The following is a 13408-nucleotide window of genomic DNA, read 5'->3' as shown; positions in this document are numbered from 1 at the left end:
AGTGGCATTAAAGGTAACTGGAGGTAGACAAATACTCATTTTTATTACCTAGTGACTGCTACTGCTGCTGCTAAGTCACTTCAGTCATATCCAACTCTGTGCGACCCCATAGATAGCAGCCCACCAGGCTCCCCCGTCCCTGGGATTCTCCAGGCAAGAACACTGGAGTGGGTTGCCATTTCCTTCTCCAATGCATGAAAGTGAAAAGTGAAAGTGAAGTCACTCAGTCGTGTCTGACTCTTGGCGACCCCATGGACTGCAGCCTACCAGGCTCCTCCGTCCTTGGGATTTTCCAGGCAAAGTACTAGAGTTGGGTGCCATTGCCTTCTCCATACCTAGTGACACCTGGAAGCAAATTCTAGGGTCAGCATCCAGGCCTTGATGGAGTTTCCAAAACTCCTCCAGAGTCTCCACTCTAGCTACACTTCCCTCCTTCTAGCAGCTCTGAGAGGTAAAATCAGAGATGCTTTTCTCTAACTCTCGCTTGCTCAAGACTTTTCTCCCCTAGTCCTCACTCAATTAAAGATTTTCTTCTCCAGTTCCACTCTCCTGTGCTCATGAACTGGAGATCTGTGAGCTGGTTTCTAGAGTCTATTTAGAGCAATTATATAGTATCTGGTTTGGGGCAGCCTTTGTAGTGTAAGTTGGCACCTCACAGAATGTGACACCATTTCTATCACTGCTTTTCTTACTGACAGAGAAGATGTATTTGGCCACAGAGCTGCAGACTTGCAAGTGTAGCACTAATATGAACGAGCCTAGTTTGAACCTCTCTGTCAACACAGACAATTTCACTGATGAACCAAAAAGCATTTATTAATTATCTAGCATTGTGGCTATGGGCTCTTCATTGTGTACTTTTCCTCTCTCTCTAATGAAAAGCATAAACAATATATAAAATACTGCAGATAAATGCTAGCTATTCCTGATTCTTTATTCATCCTCAAGCCATACTGTTATGGTTTCCTCCTTAAAGAGAGAAATATCTTAAAGGTGATTTTAAATGGTCCAAGGAGAACAATGATTTTGTTCTGGAATCAAGAACAGGCTGAATTTCATAGCAGAATCTGGAAGGCTCCTCTTCCCTTTACGTTCAGGAACAAAATGCAATGATTAGGACACAGATGAGAACCACAGTCCATATCTGACGAAGTCATTCGAGCCAGCTCACCTGTTCGATCTGTTTGTACCATATCATCAGCACGTCCTCTAGCTGACGAACAGTTTCTGAATTGCTCGCTGCCACTGTCACTTCTTCAAAGGTGTGCAGTTTGGAAAAATCAACATTGTCTATTTTTTTTAACTTAACTGTTCCCTCAATACTTATTCTAGCACCTAAAAGGGAAAAAATAATATTGAGAAGAGATGGTAATGTCAGTGTGTTAAACATCAATGTGTGATTTCAAGCTGTAATTACTAAAATGTTAGAGATTTAATATTTTATAGAAGTATAATTCTAATTGATCATTAGACTGTGTTATGATTATTTAAATTATTTATTTTTATCAATATGAGATGATTTATAGTTTAAAGAGAGTTAATAATAAAGTATATATTTTTAAATATGGTAAAAATTTTCACAAATAATATAGGAAGAGACTTCTTCCTCAACAGAAAATATAAAAGAAAATGTATCTTATGCCTTCAAAAATTCCTGGAAAGAGAAGCTGTAATGATTAAATGTCTTACCTCTAGGTCCCATAATTACTTTGATTAACATCATCTTTTAAGATGGAAATTTTTTCTCTAAAGTTTATTTTGAATAACATATCTTATAGCTAATTTGCTTATTTGTAACAATCATTAAACATTAAATATTATACTTACCATCTAAAAAGGAAAGGTATCTGTTGATGGTTTCAATGAAAATGTGTTTTTCAGATTCTCCTTGCTGGGACTGGTTTAAAGCACCCCAATTATTTGTTGCAAGAATAGCTGGTAGAAATATATTTGCCAGCATATTTCTAATCCCAACTAGCAGTCCTTCTGATGCATCCAGAACAGTAAATAGCACTTCCTGAAAGGATAATGTTCAAAGGTTATTTTATATGCTGGTCCCATTAAGAACTGAAAACCAAAATCTATTTTTACATCGCAATAAGTATAGATAATACATCTTATAAACTATTAGGAAAACTTAAGTGGTGAATATTAGGGTTCTAAAATCAATAAATTTATATTCTGCCTGCATTTAACCATTCAGACGCTTGCACATCAAACAAACATTTTTTTCCCTGGTGCTTTAAATTCTGCCTAGGGAAGAAGTTATGGCCTGGAGCATACACAATGTGAGGGAAATGAAATTAAGCCTCCTGCAGAAAGAAAGTTCTAGGTTGACAGTTGCTGTGTCTATGAAAAGGAGACCAGAAAACTGTCAGCGCAAAGACAGAACAATGAAACTAGCCTTCTGCTCAGAAATTTGACACAAAAAAACCGCTGGTGAAAGGGTACAAACTTTCAGTTATAAGATGACTAGGTTCTGGGGATATAATGTACAACATGGTGACTATGTTAACAATGTGCCATGCTAAGTTACTTCAGTCATGTCCGACTCTCTGCAACCCTATGGACCATAGCCCACCAGGCTCCTCTGTCCATGGGATTCTCTAGGCAAGAACACTCAAGTGGGTTGCCATGCCCTCCTCCAGGGGATCTTCCCGACCCCAGGATCAAACCAGAGTCTCCTGTGGCTCCTGCATTGGCAGACAGGTTCGTTATCACTAGCACCACCTGGGAAGCCCCACAGTCAACAATCAGTTTCGTTCAGTCACTCCGGTCATGTCCAACTCTTTGCAACTCCATGGACTGCAGCATATCAGGCTTCCCTGCCCATCACCAACTCCCGGAGCTTGCTCAAACTCATGTCCATCAAGTCGGTGATGCCATCCAACCATCCCATTCTCTGTCCCATTCTCCTTCTGCCTTCAATCTTGCCCAGCATCAGGGTCTTTTCCAGTGAGTTGGTTCTTCACATCAGGTGGCCAAAGTATTAGAGTTTCAGCTTCAGCATCAATCCTTCCAATGAATATTCAGGACTGATCTCCTTTAGGATGAACTGGTTTGATCTCCTTGCAGTCCAAGGGACTCTCAAGAGTCTTCTCCAATACCACAGTTCAAAAGCATAAATTACCATATCATATATTTGAAAGCTGCTGGGACATCCCCGGCAGTCCAGTTGTTAAGACTTCACCTTCTAATGCAGGGGATGCAATCTTTGATTGGGGAGCTAAGAACCCACATACCTTTTAGGCAAAACACCAAAACATAAAACAGAAGCAATATTGTAATAAGTGCAATAAAGCATTTAAAAATGGTCCACATCAAAAAAAAAAAAAACTTAGAAAAAAGTTGCTAAGGGAGTAGATCTTAAATATCATTACCAAAAAAGAAAAGTAGTTAATTATATGAAGTTAATGCTGTGCTGGTAATCATCTCACAATGTATTAAATAAATTATTTGCATACCTTAAATTTACATAGTGTTATATGTCAATTGTATCACAATAAAGCTGGCAAAAATATATAACTATATATTTGAAAAAAAGTAAACATACTTCCTGAATATTTTTAGTATTTATAGGGATATCGTTGCGACAGCGAACAAAAAATACACACTGTCCTTTTAGTTTCTCCGGGGCTGCGTTGTCTACATACAGTCTCATCATTTTTGCCCCTTTGGTTGCTCCAGCAATAGTTCGACCACATTCTGAAAACAAAAGTCAGAAATTAACATATCACATAACTGATTAAATGTGATAAATTACTGTGACTCTTACACTGGTGTTCCTTGCCTCACTTTATTATAAGAACTTTTCAATATGATTGTGGGATAAAATTTTTTGCCTACAAAAAGATGTTAGTAATTGCAAATTTTAACATTGCCACCTCCGCAGGTGCCTTTCCCTGAGCTCTGCACTTTGCTCCTTCCGGCCTGGCCTCAGGCAGGGCCTTCATGCATACTCTTCTGCCATCCCATTGTCCACCTTCTACCTCCCTAACCCTTGCTAATCTTACATATTTTAGCCAGAATGCCACCTCTCGGGGAAACCTTCAGTGACTCCGCTAAGAAGATCCTGTCCCCTGCTAAATATTCTCACAGCACCCAACTTATATGAAATCCTTCCTTGAGCTAATTTCAATGAAAACTTATCATTTAATTAGGTATCTATCTTCAGTGTTTGAAGATTCTTGAGAGTCCCTTGGACTGCAAGGAGATTAAACCGGTCAATCCTAAAAGAAATCAACCCTGAATAGTCACTGGAAAGACTGATGCTAGAGGTGAAGCTCCAATACCTTGGCCATTTGATGTGAAGAGCCAACTCATTAGAAAAGACCCAGATGCTGGGAAAGATTCAGGACAGGAGGAGAAGGGAGAGATGGAGGATGAGATGGTCAGATAGCATCACTGACTCAATGATTCTGAGCAAATTCCGGGAGATAATGAAGGACAGGGAAGCCTGCTGTGCTGCAGTCCACAGGGTTTCAAAGAGTCAGACACGACTGAGCAACTGAACAACAACAACAAGATGAAAACAGAAGAACGTTATCAAGTGTTCTATTTTACAGTGCAAACTTTAAAAGAGACAGGAGTTTGGAGGATAGTGATGGACATGGTTTGGAAAACTCTAGGAAGGCTCTGAAGAAAAGAGAATGCATGAAGTGATCCCGAAGAAGGGTAGTATTTGTCTAGGTGGAGAGAAGGGCATTGAGAGAGAGTCAGGATAGAGAGTGGAGAAAGGGGCACAGAAATGACTCTGGTATGAACAGAGAACAATGAAGACTGACTTAGAGGGAGCAGCAAGTTCTGGTTAAGAGGAGACTGCTGCTGCTAAGTCACATCAGTCGTGTCCAACTCTGTGTGACCCCACAAATAGCAGCCCACCAGGCTCCCGTCCATGGGATTCTCCAGGCAAGAAGACTGGAGTGGGTTGCCATTTCCTTCTCCAGTGCATGAAAGTAAAAAATGAAAGTGAAAGTGAAGTCGTGTCTGACTCTTCGAGACCCCATGGACTGTAGCCTGCCAGGCTCCTCCATCCATGGGATTTCCCAAGCAAGAGTACTGGAGTGGGTTGCCATTGCCTTCTCCCAAGAGAAGACTAGGAGGTGCAACTAAGCAAGTACTGTGTGTCCAGCTTATGACAGGCCTTGGTGCAATAAATGAAGAGTCTGGGCCTAATAAAAGGTTTACTTACCAAGAATAAGTACTGTAGACTTCAGAGAGGGCATCTGACAACAGATACTATTTTTGGATCTAGAATCCAGAGACGGGCATGAGATATGAGCCTAGTTTAAAGGCAGCAGAGGAGGAAAGCAAGAAAGAACCAATAGAGGGGACACAGTGAAGGTAAAATCCACAGGATTTATAAGATAAGTAGCCTAAGAGCAAAGGATGGGCCATGTACCTACTTATTAAGACAAAAGTTTACCAACCTGGTAAAGTAGCAATTCTTTTTGGAATAATGTGGAAAGTACGGAAAGCCAGATATTCCAACTACAGCTGCAGCAGACACAGGATGCTCGCCTAGGACCATAGGGAGCAACGGCTGTGCTTTCAGGTGGTTTCCTGACTATTTCTGGTCATCTGACAACATGTGTACAGAATGGCTCTCTACCTGCTTCAGGGAAAAGGCTATTAAACCCTAGTGAAAATGTATATTTGCAGGGGAAGTCAATGACTTTTATAAGGATGTTTTCTTCTTCAATCATTATGGTAATCCTGTAAGCTCCTGATAATTTCCTTTATAAACATAGGATTGTCTATGTATAAGAGAAAAGATATGCTACATTTTCACATTCATTCATGAACAGCTGGCACATTACCCTTGTAGAACATACTTACCAAGACCAGGTACATCTCCTTCTTGGTACAAAAATTTCAGTGTCTTACAACCATCTTTCATAAAAAAGAAAGTAAATGGGTCCAGCTGTTAAGTAAACGAGAAATGACTTGTTTAGTGGCTAAGTCATGTCCAACTCTTTTGTGGCCCCATGGACTGTAGCCCACCAGGCTCCTCTGTCCATGGGATTTCCCAGGCAAGAATACTGGAATGGGTTGCCATTTCCTTCTCCAGGGGATCTTCTCCAACCAGGGATCAAACCCAGTCTCCAGCATTCCAGGCAGATTCTTTATCACTTAGCCACCTGGGGAAGCCCAATAAAATGACTAGGAAACTATAATAAAATAAACCAACAGAGGAAAACCAGTAAGACCTCAAGGCTTGTAAGAGTGGGCACGGGGGAACAGCAGGAAGCAGGCTGAAAGGAGGAGCTGGGGGACAGGGACTGCTCGGGAGAACACGGCCAGAAACAAGGCCAAGGAGGGAAGGATCAGGCTTCTTCCCCCTATTCCCTCCAGTCTCTTACTGGTGCCTCCCAGAGGCTGAGCCACATGGAAGCAAGAGAGCAAGGGCACGTGGTAGATTCCAGAAAGGTCATCTTTCAGGTAACAGAACAGTAAAAGAGAATGGATCTGAAAGCCAACAAATGAACCACCACACCTGTTCTTCATACACCCAGTTTCCTAAACCACACAACAAAACGTACCATCCCCTGATCCTTATTCCTTCTGCTTCCTCATGCATCCACTAACCCTGATGCCAATCTACTATAAGTCCTGGCTTTGAACATGTAACGAAATAAGCACTCTAATCTCTCCCAGATTGTGACATTTGTCTCCATTCCTGGCTGTATGATCTTCCTTCCACTGTGGCTTTGCAGCTTACAAGGAACTCTTAAGGAAACACCTTTCTTGGCCTGAATTTTCCCTTAATCCTAGATTTCCCATTTCTTGCTACCTTAGCAGTATCTGACCTGGTCCATGATAGTCTTAAGGAATCACTTAACCACATAAACCCAAATCCAAGACATACCCCTGGAATGACAAGTGGAATGGTTTGCAGCCACCAGGCACTCCAGCATGCTAGCCAGTGAGAAAAACTTCCTCCAAGCAGAAAATGCCAGTCAAGAAAACCAGGGGGCAAATATCAATACTTAAGGGTGATAGTATCACCTCTGTAGGCACCCATCTCCTGAGTCCTAGCATCAGTCCTCCTCTGAAGGCACTGCCTAGTCCCAATGTCTATGCCTAAAACTTCTGCAGAGCTACTGGGATTCCAATTATGAAGTCAACCAACTATGTGGCCTTACAAATTCCAGGTGAAACAAGGTTGATCACCTGAATAGTTTCCTCCCTAACCAAGCACAGGAATGGTTCTTGGGACAGGCCTGAAGCCTGCGCCGTCTAAGAAACACTTTTTTTAGAAATTTGCCTTTCCTTCATCTCTTGGTCATCTGCTCAGTGATGAGTACAGGGCTGTTTCGTGTTACTTTCTTCTACTAGGAGAACAGGCAGACACACAAACAGAGTTGTCAGAGGAGCCAAAATAGTAAGGAAAGGAGGCCAGGAGAGATTGAAACAAATGGTGGCTCAGCGGTAAAGAATCCACCTGTCAATGCAGGAAACACAGATTCCATCCCTGATCCAGGAAGATCCCACATGTGTTGGAGCAACTAAGCCTGTGCTCTAGAGCCTAGGAGCTGCAACTGTTGAACCCACATGCTGCAACTGTGAAGCCCACGCGCCCTAGAGCCCATGTTCCACAAGAGAAGTCACTGCAGTGAGAAGCCCACACACTCTAACTAGACTGTATACCCTACTCTACACAACCAGAGAAAAGCCCACTCAGAACAAAGACCCAGCACAGCCATAAATAACTAATTTTTTAAAAGCAATACAAACAAACAAAACAGCTTGAGAATGGCAAAGAGAATCCTATTGCCATTGGGTGGTATGACCCATAGCCAGTACAGATTTCAGAATTTGTGGGGCCCAGTATAAAATGAAAATGCAGAACCAAATGTTTAAAAATTATTAATAATTTCAAGATGGCAATAGGAGATCATTAATCCAAGCGCAAGGCCCTTCAGCACAGGGGCTTACTCAGCTAACAGCCTGCATGCCTTTAAAGCCATCTTTGGCCACATCCACATTCCCACATGGAACTTTGGTGACCTGAGAAACTGTGACTTTCACTGATCCTAGACTTGATGACAAGCTCAAGCAGTTAACAGTAATTTTATTGAAAATTAAGTTAGGACTTCCCTGGTGCCACAGTGGATAAGAATCTGCCTACCAATGCAGGAGGCACAGATTCAATCCTTGGTCCAGGAGGATTCCATATGCCATGGAGCAACTAGGCCTGTGTGCCACAGCTACTGAGTCCTCCTCGCTCTAGAGCCTGAGATCCATAACTACTGAGCCTGTGCGCTGCAACTACTGAAACCCACGAGCCTAGAGCGCATGCTCCACAGCAAGAGACGCTGATATAACAAGAAGCCCGCAGACCACAATGTGTAGCCCTCACTCACCACAACTAGAGAAAGCCTGTACAAAGCAACAAAGACCCAAAGCAGCCAAAAATAAATAAAAATAAATATTTTTAAAAGAGAATCAATGTCGATAAGGAATTTACAACAAAAAGTATCAAATTGTTTTAAAAGAAAATTAATTTAGAACCTGAGCTATAAGGAAGCTATAACACTGCTTCTGGGAACTGCTATGAAAGTCACAGTTTATCATATATTACTATAATTAGGGTGACCATATATAGTAAATTCATCATCCAAAATTGGGACCGTTTTTGGAGTGAAAAGAGGAACTGTTAATAATTATGCCAGAAAAGTAGGCAGTAGGGTGTCCCTGGCATGCAGAGATACATGGGAACCACCTCACTGTTTTCCAGTATATTCATGCAACAGTCACTGAGCCCTGGCTCTATTTTTGCAGTTTGTTTTTCTATCCAAATAATTTTCACTTGTAGGTTATATAAGCTGTACTTTTAAAATATCACTCTACCTGTGCTTTACTGTTCTTCTTAACTTCTGAAGCCATTCTGAATTAGAATCTTAGCTCAATTCTAGTTGCCAACTCTTTTCCTTCCTTCCTTCCTCCACACTGGTAGGCCAAACTAGAAATATCATCCAGTTGGCTATAATTACATAAAATAAAGCTTCCTCTCTAATCAGGTAAATTCCAACCACCTCTTTCTAAATGTTTTGTTGTTCACAATGATCCATGTTTCTTAAATCAATCACTCCTCTAAAAGCAGCTAAAAGAGAATGAGAAGACTCAGACTTACAGACGGGCAATCCAAAATTAATTCTTCAACAGTTACTATGTCCAGGCCAAGCTTTTCTGACAGAACTTCAAATATATATTTGTAGGAAGGGTCAATTTTCATTTTTCGGTTTTCTCTTGCATCTCTATATCTTGCCTAAAGAATGAAAACCACAGGTAAAAATAAAAAATGCAGTTATTAAGAAAAATCACCAAAACGTTTCATTTGAGATAAAACTGACACATATGAAAAACATGAGCAAAACCTGTCTCTCTTTTAATGTTTCCTGTAGATTTGGAATGCCACTCATACTTCGGCGATATTTGGATGATCTCCGGGAAGACTGAGAGAGCACATCAGAAAGCATTGACTGGGCCATTCGCGGTGCAGGCCTGGGTCGCACCCTGCCTGGTTCCAACTCATCATCATCTGGCATAACTATCCTTTCATCAGAAGGAAAGAGATTCAAATAATCACTTAAAGAGGAAGTAGGGCCTTTCTCGGAAAAAGAGCCTGTATCTCCCTCAGACACCGCTTCTCGAAGGGTTGGGGCCTCCTCGCTGGAAGGAGGAGGAGGAGTCTCTTCTTCTGCAGGGGGCGGAGCCTCATCTCCTGGATCTGGAGGAGCAACCTCTTCTGAACCAGGAGGCGCTGGTTCTCCGGACGAGGGAGGGGCATCTTCTTCCGGAGGGGGTGGGGGGTCGCCTTCCTCAGCGCTCATGTTATCCAGTCCTTCCACCAGCAGAGCACTTTAAAACTTCAAAACCTAGGATGATAAAAGGTTTCCTTTTAAAACTATTCAAAAAGTTGAGCGCGATATGTTAATTTGTTACTACCCTTGAAGCTAGACAGGGTAACAAAATTATGTATTTCTCCCTACTGCATTATCTAAAGAAACTAAGTTTATGGGGCTAGGGAGAGAATTTTTTTAAGTGAGACAGCATGCACACACACACACACACACACACACGTATACACACACATCTGTCTAGGGGCTTTTTCAAACTGTGTAAGTGCTTCTCCTGATCATGATATGACCCTAGGGTACATACCCCATTCCCAGTGGAATCTAGTTCAATTCAGTTCAGTCGCTCAGTCGTGTCCGACTCTTTGCAACCGCATGAATCACAGGCACGCCAGGCCTCCCTGTCCATCACCAACTCCCAGAGTTCACTCAGACTCATGTCCATTGAGTCGGTGATGCCATCCAGCCATCTCATCCTCTGTCGTCCCCTTTTCTTCCTGCCCCCAGTCCCTCCCAGCATCAGGGTCTTTTCCAATGAGTCAACTCTTCCCATGAGGTGGCCAAAGTACTGGAGTTTCAGCTTTAGCATCATTCCTTCCAAAGAACACCCAAGACTGATCTCCTTTAGAATGGACTGGTTGGATCTCCTTGCAGTCCAAGGGACTCTCAAGAGTCTTCTCCAACGCCACAGTTCAAAAGCATCAATTCTTTGGCGCTCAGCTTTCTTCACAGTCCAACTCTCACATCCATACGTGACTACTGAAAAAACCATAGCCTTGACTAGACGGACCTTTGTTGGCAAAGTAATGTCTCTGCTTTGAATATACTATCTAGGTTGGTCATAACTTTTCTTCCAAGGAGTAAGTGTCTTTTAATTTCATGGCTGCAGTCACCATCTGCTGTGATTTTGGAGCCCAAAAAGATAAAGTCTGACACTGTTTCCACTGGTTTCCCCATCTATTTGCCATGAAGTGATGGGACCAGATGCCATGATCTTTGTTTTCTGAATGTTGAGCTTTAAGCCAACTTTTTCACTCTCCTCTTTCACTTTCATCAAGAGGCTTTTTAGTTCCTCTTCACTTTCTACTATAAGGGTGGTGTCATCTGCATATCTGAGGTTATTGATATTTCTCCCAGCAAAAGGAGGGAAAAAAATCAAATTTAGGGCAATAGTCAAATCTCCATCAAAATAAACAGGCATTCGGAATATGGCTAAGATTCTAACTCTCACAGAATAAGAGTAAATAATTAAAGAGCAAAAAAACAGATTACAAAGCAGCTACTTCAAAAGAAGATAAAGAAGCTTTCTAGTGAGAAATTCTGAAGTCACTGGTGCAGACCTGGCCTAAGTGAGATGGTGCTTCATATGAAGGGACACCAGCAGCCCCTCATCAGACACAGAGATTACCTATAATCTGCACCCAACATCTGCCCTCTCCAGGTTTTCCAAAGCACCCATAAACAGCTGAAATTTTCTTTGATATACTACTTTGGTCTATTCCAGAACAGAAAGATCCACACTGACCTTTCAGCTGCCAGGCAACCTGTTGACCCACCAACATCCAAGATGTACAAATAAGAACTCAAACTGCCTGAAGTTTTTGCTTAATTTTTTTTTCTCATCTCTCTCTCTCCTCTCTTATGGATCCTGTTTTTTGTCTTTGATTTTTGGCCACAGTCTAAGGTCTGGGCTTCCCTGGTGGCCCAGACGGTAAAGAATCTGCTTGCAATGCAGGAAATCAGGGATCCATCTCTGGGTTAGGAAGATCCCCTGAAGAAGGGAATGGCAACCCACTCCAATATTCCTACCTGGGAAATCTTATGCAGAGAGGAGCCTGGCAGGCTACAGACCATGGGGTCGCAAAGAGTCTGACACAACTGAGTGACTAACATACACACACACACACACACACACAATCTAAGGTCTAGCTTCTTCACACTAGAGGAAATTTGCTTAGGCAGTGACTACTTAGATGTCTGTGAATTACTATTGGACACAACAAAGATATACAATACCCAGGGGTTGTGTGTGCATTACAATCTTACACTTGAAACTGGCCTATAGGAGAAAGTTGTGCTATCTATAATATGTCAAGATCAAGCATGATGATACATACTAGTGAAGTCATATCAACTACCTGTCACTCTGAATAAATTTTTGCTTTTGAATTCTACAAAATAATTCATTTTTCTTGGTAAGAGAATCATGCCTTCTTTCAAAGGGTATCAACAGGTATTGTTGTCGAGTTTCTGAAACCAAAGCAAAATTTAATTTCAATAAATGGTAAAGTATGTGTACTGATTGAGTTCAGTGGGGCTGGAGAGCATCTCTATAGGCAATCAAGGCTCTTTCTAGAGACACACAGTAATTTGAGCCAGTATAGAGATACCATTATGTAAGCCATGAAAGAAAGGCTAAAATTGAAATATATTTTGCTTAAAAAATCAAGGAAGGATTCAACAAATCTTAATAAGGTTCCCCTCTAAAAATTACTACTATTTCTTAAGTGTTGGCACAGATTAAATTTTCAGAAAATTTTGTTACTTAAAGATTCCAGATAGTTAAGATTCATGACACATAATTTTAGAACTAGAAAATAAGTGTTAGAAATCATCTAGCTTAATTTTCCCTTTTTACTGATAATGAAACTAAGATCTAGAGAAGTTACAGGTCTTATCCAATTACACAGCCAAGAATGATCTTTCTAATGAGGGAAATAAACACATCAACACTTATAATTTCACTAGAACCAGCCAAAGTGTGCACAAAAATCTATAGTGTCAAAAGAGAAAGTGCAGGAGGAAAATCCCTAAAAATGAGCTGTCATTTAAGACAAGTCTTGGTAGGATACATATGAGTTCCAAGCAGAAGACTGAAGTTGCTGTAGTCGTTGAGCCGCTAAGTCATGTCAGACTCTTTTGTGACTATAACTCGCACTCCTCTGTCCATGGGATTCTCCAGGCAAGAATACTGGAGTGGGGTGCCATTCCCTTCTCCAGGGCATCTTCTTGACCCAGGGATTGAACTTGAGTTTCCTGCTTGGCACGCAGATTCTTTACCACTGAGCCACCAGGGAAGCCCAGAGAAGACTGGGGAGGTAATATTAATTGCCAGCAAGTAAATCCCAGTTTCTGTGCTTGCTGAGACATAGAACTGTGGTTGATAAATATATATGGAGAGAGAATGTAAATAATATGAATTTTAATACACTTAATATATTTAATACTCAATATATATATTTGATGAAAATTGACATTATAATAATCATCGTCTAGACATAAAAAATGGAGTTGGGCTGACATTGAGGACCTGGTCTCAGACACATCCCCAAACCACTGAGAACTTGAATTTTATCTGAATTGTATCAAAGTGAAGGACACCACGAACCATTTTCAAAACAGCAGCTGCTGGCAGCTGCAACCTTATAGTCTCACGGTTTCCCCTTGTACTTAACTATGCAACCATTTCAGATCCCAACAAATCCTTAAAGCACCCTTACTTCTTGCCAGTTTCAACTATTATTCTTGATAAACCATTCATGTAATTT

General features: G+C 41.3%; 1 protein-coding gene across 1 annotated transcript in view; it reads right to left on the bottom strand.

Annotated features, from left to right (window-relative positions):
• The window catches only part of DNAH8 (dynein axonemal heavy chain 8), a 339200-nt gene that overhangs the window by 310831 nt on the left and 14961 nt on the right, over nucleotides 1-13408 (bottom strand). The window contains exons 2-7 of the mRNA XM_060403159.1: nucleotides 9381-9881; nucleotides 9137-9271; nucleotides 5839-5923; nucleotides 3554-3705; nucleotides 1828-2017; nucleotides 1172-1335 (exon numbers count right to left, since the gene is read on the bottom strand). Of these exons, the coding sequence (XP_060259142.1) occupies nucleotides 1172-1335; nucleotides 1828-2017; nucleotides 3554-3705; nucleotides 5839-5923; nucleotides 9137-9271; nucleotides 9381-9836 (1182 nt within the window). The 5' untranslated portion in view covers nucleotides 9837-9881. The remainder of the gene's footprint in view (nucleotides 1-1171; nucleotides 1336-1827; nucleotides 2018-3553; nucleotides 3706-5838; nucleotides 5924-9136; nucleotides 9272-9380; nucleotides 9882-13408) is intronic.

Source organism: Ovis aries, chromosome 20, assembly GCF_016772045.2.
Source record: "Ovis aries strain OAR_USU_Benz2616 breed Rambouillet chromosome 20, ARS-UI_Ramb_v3.0, whole genome shotgun sequence".
NCBI classification, from domain to species: domain Eukaryota; kingdom Metazoa; phylum Chordata; class Mammalia; order Artiodactyla; family Bovidae; genus Ovis; species Ovis aries.
Note: the sequence above shows the minus strand (reverse complement) of the source record. Positions and strands in the feature narration are given on the sequence as shown.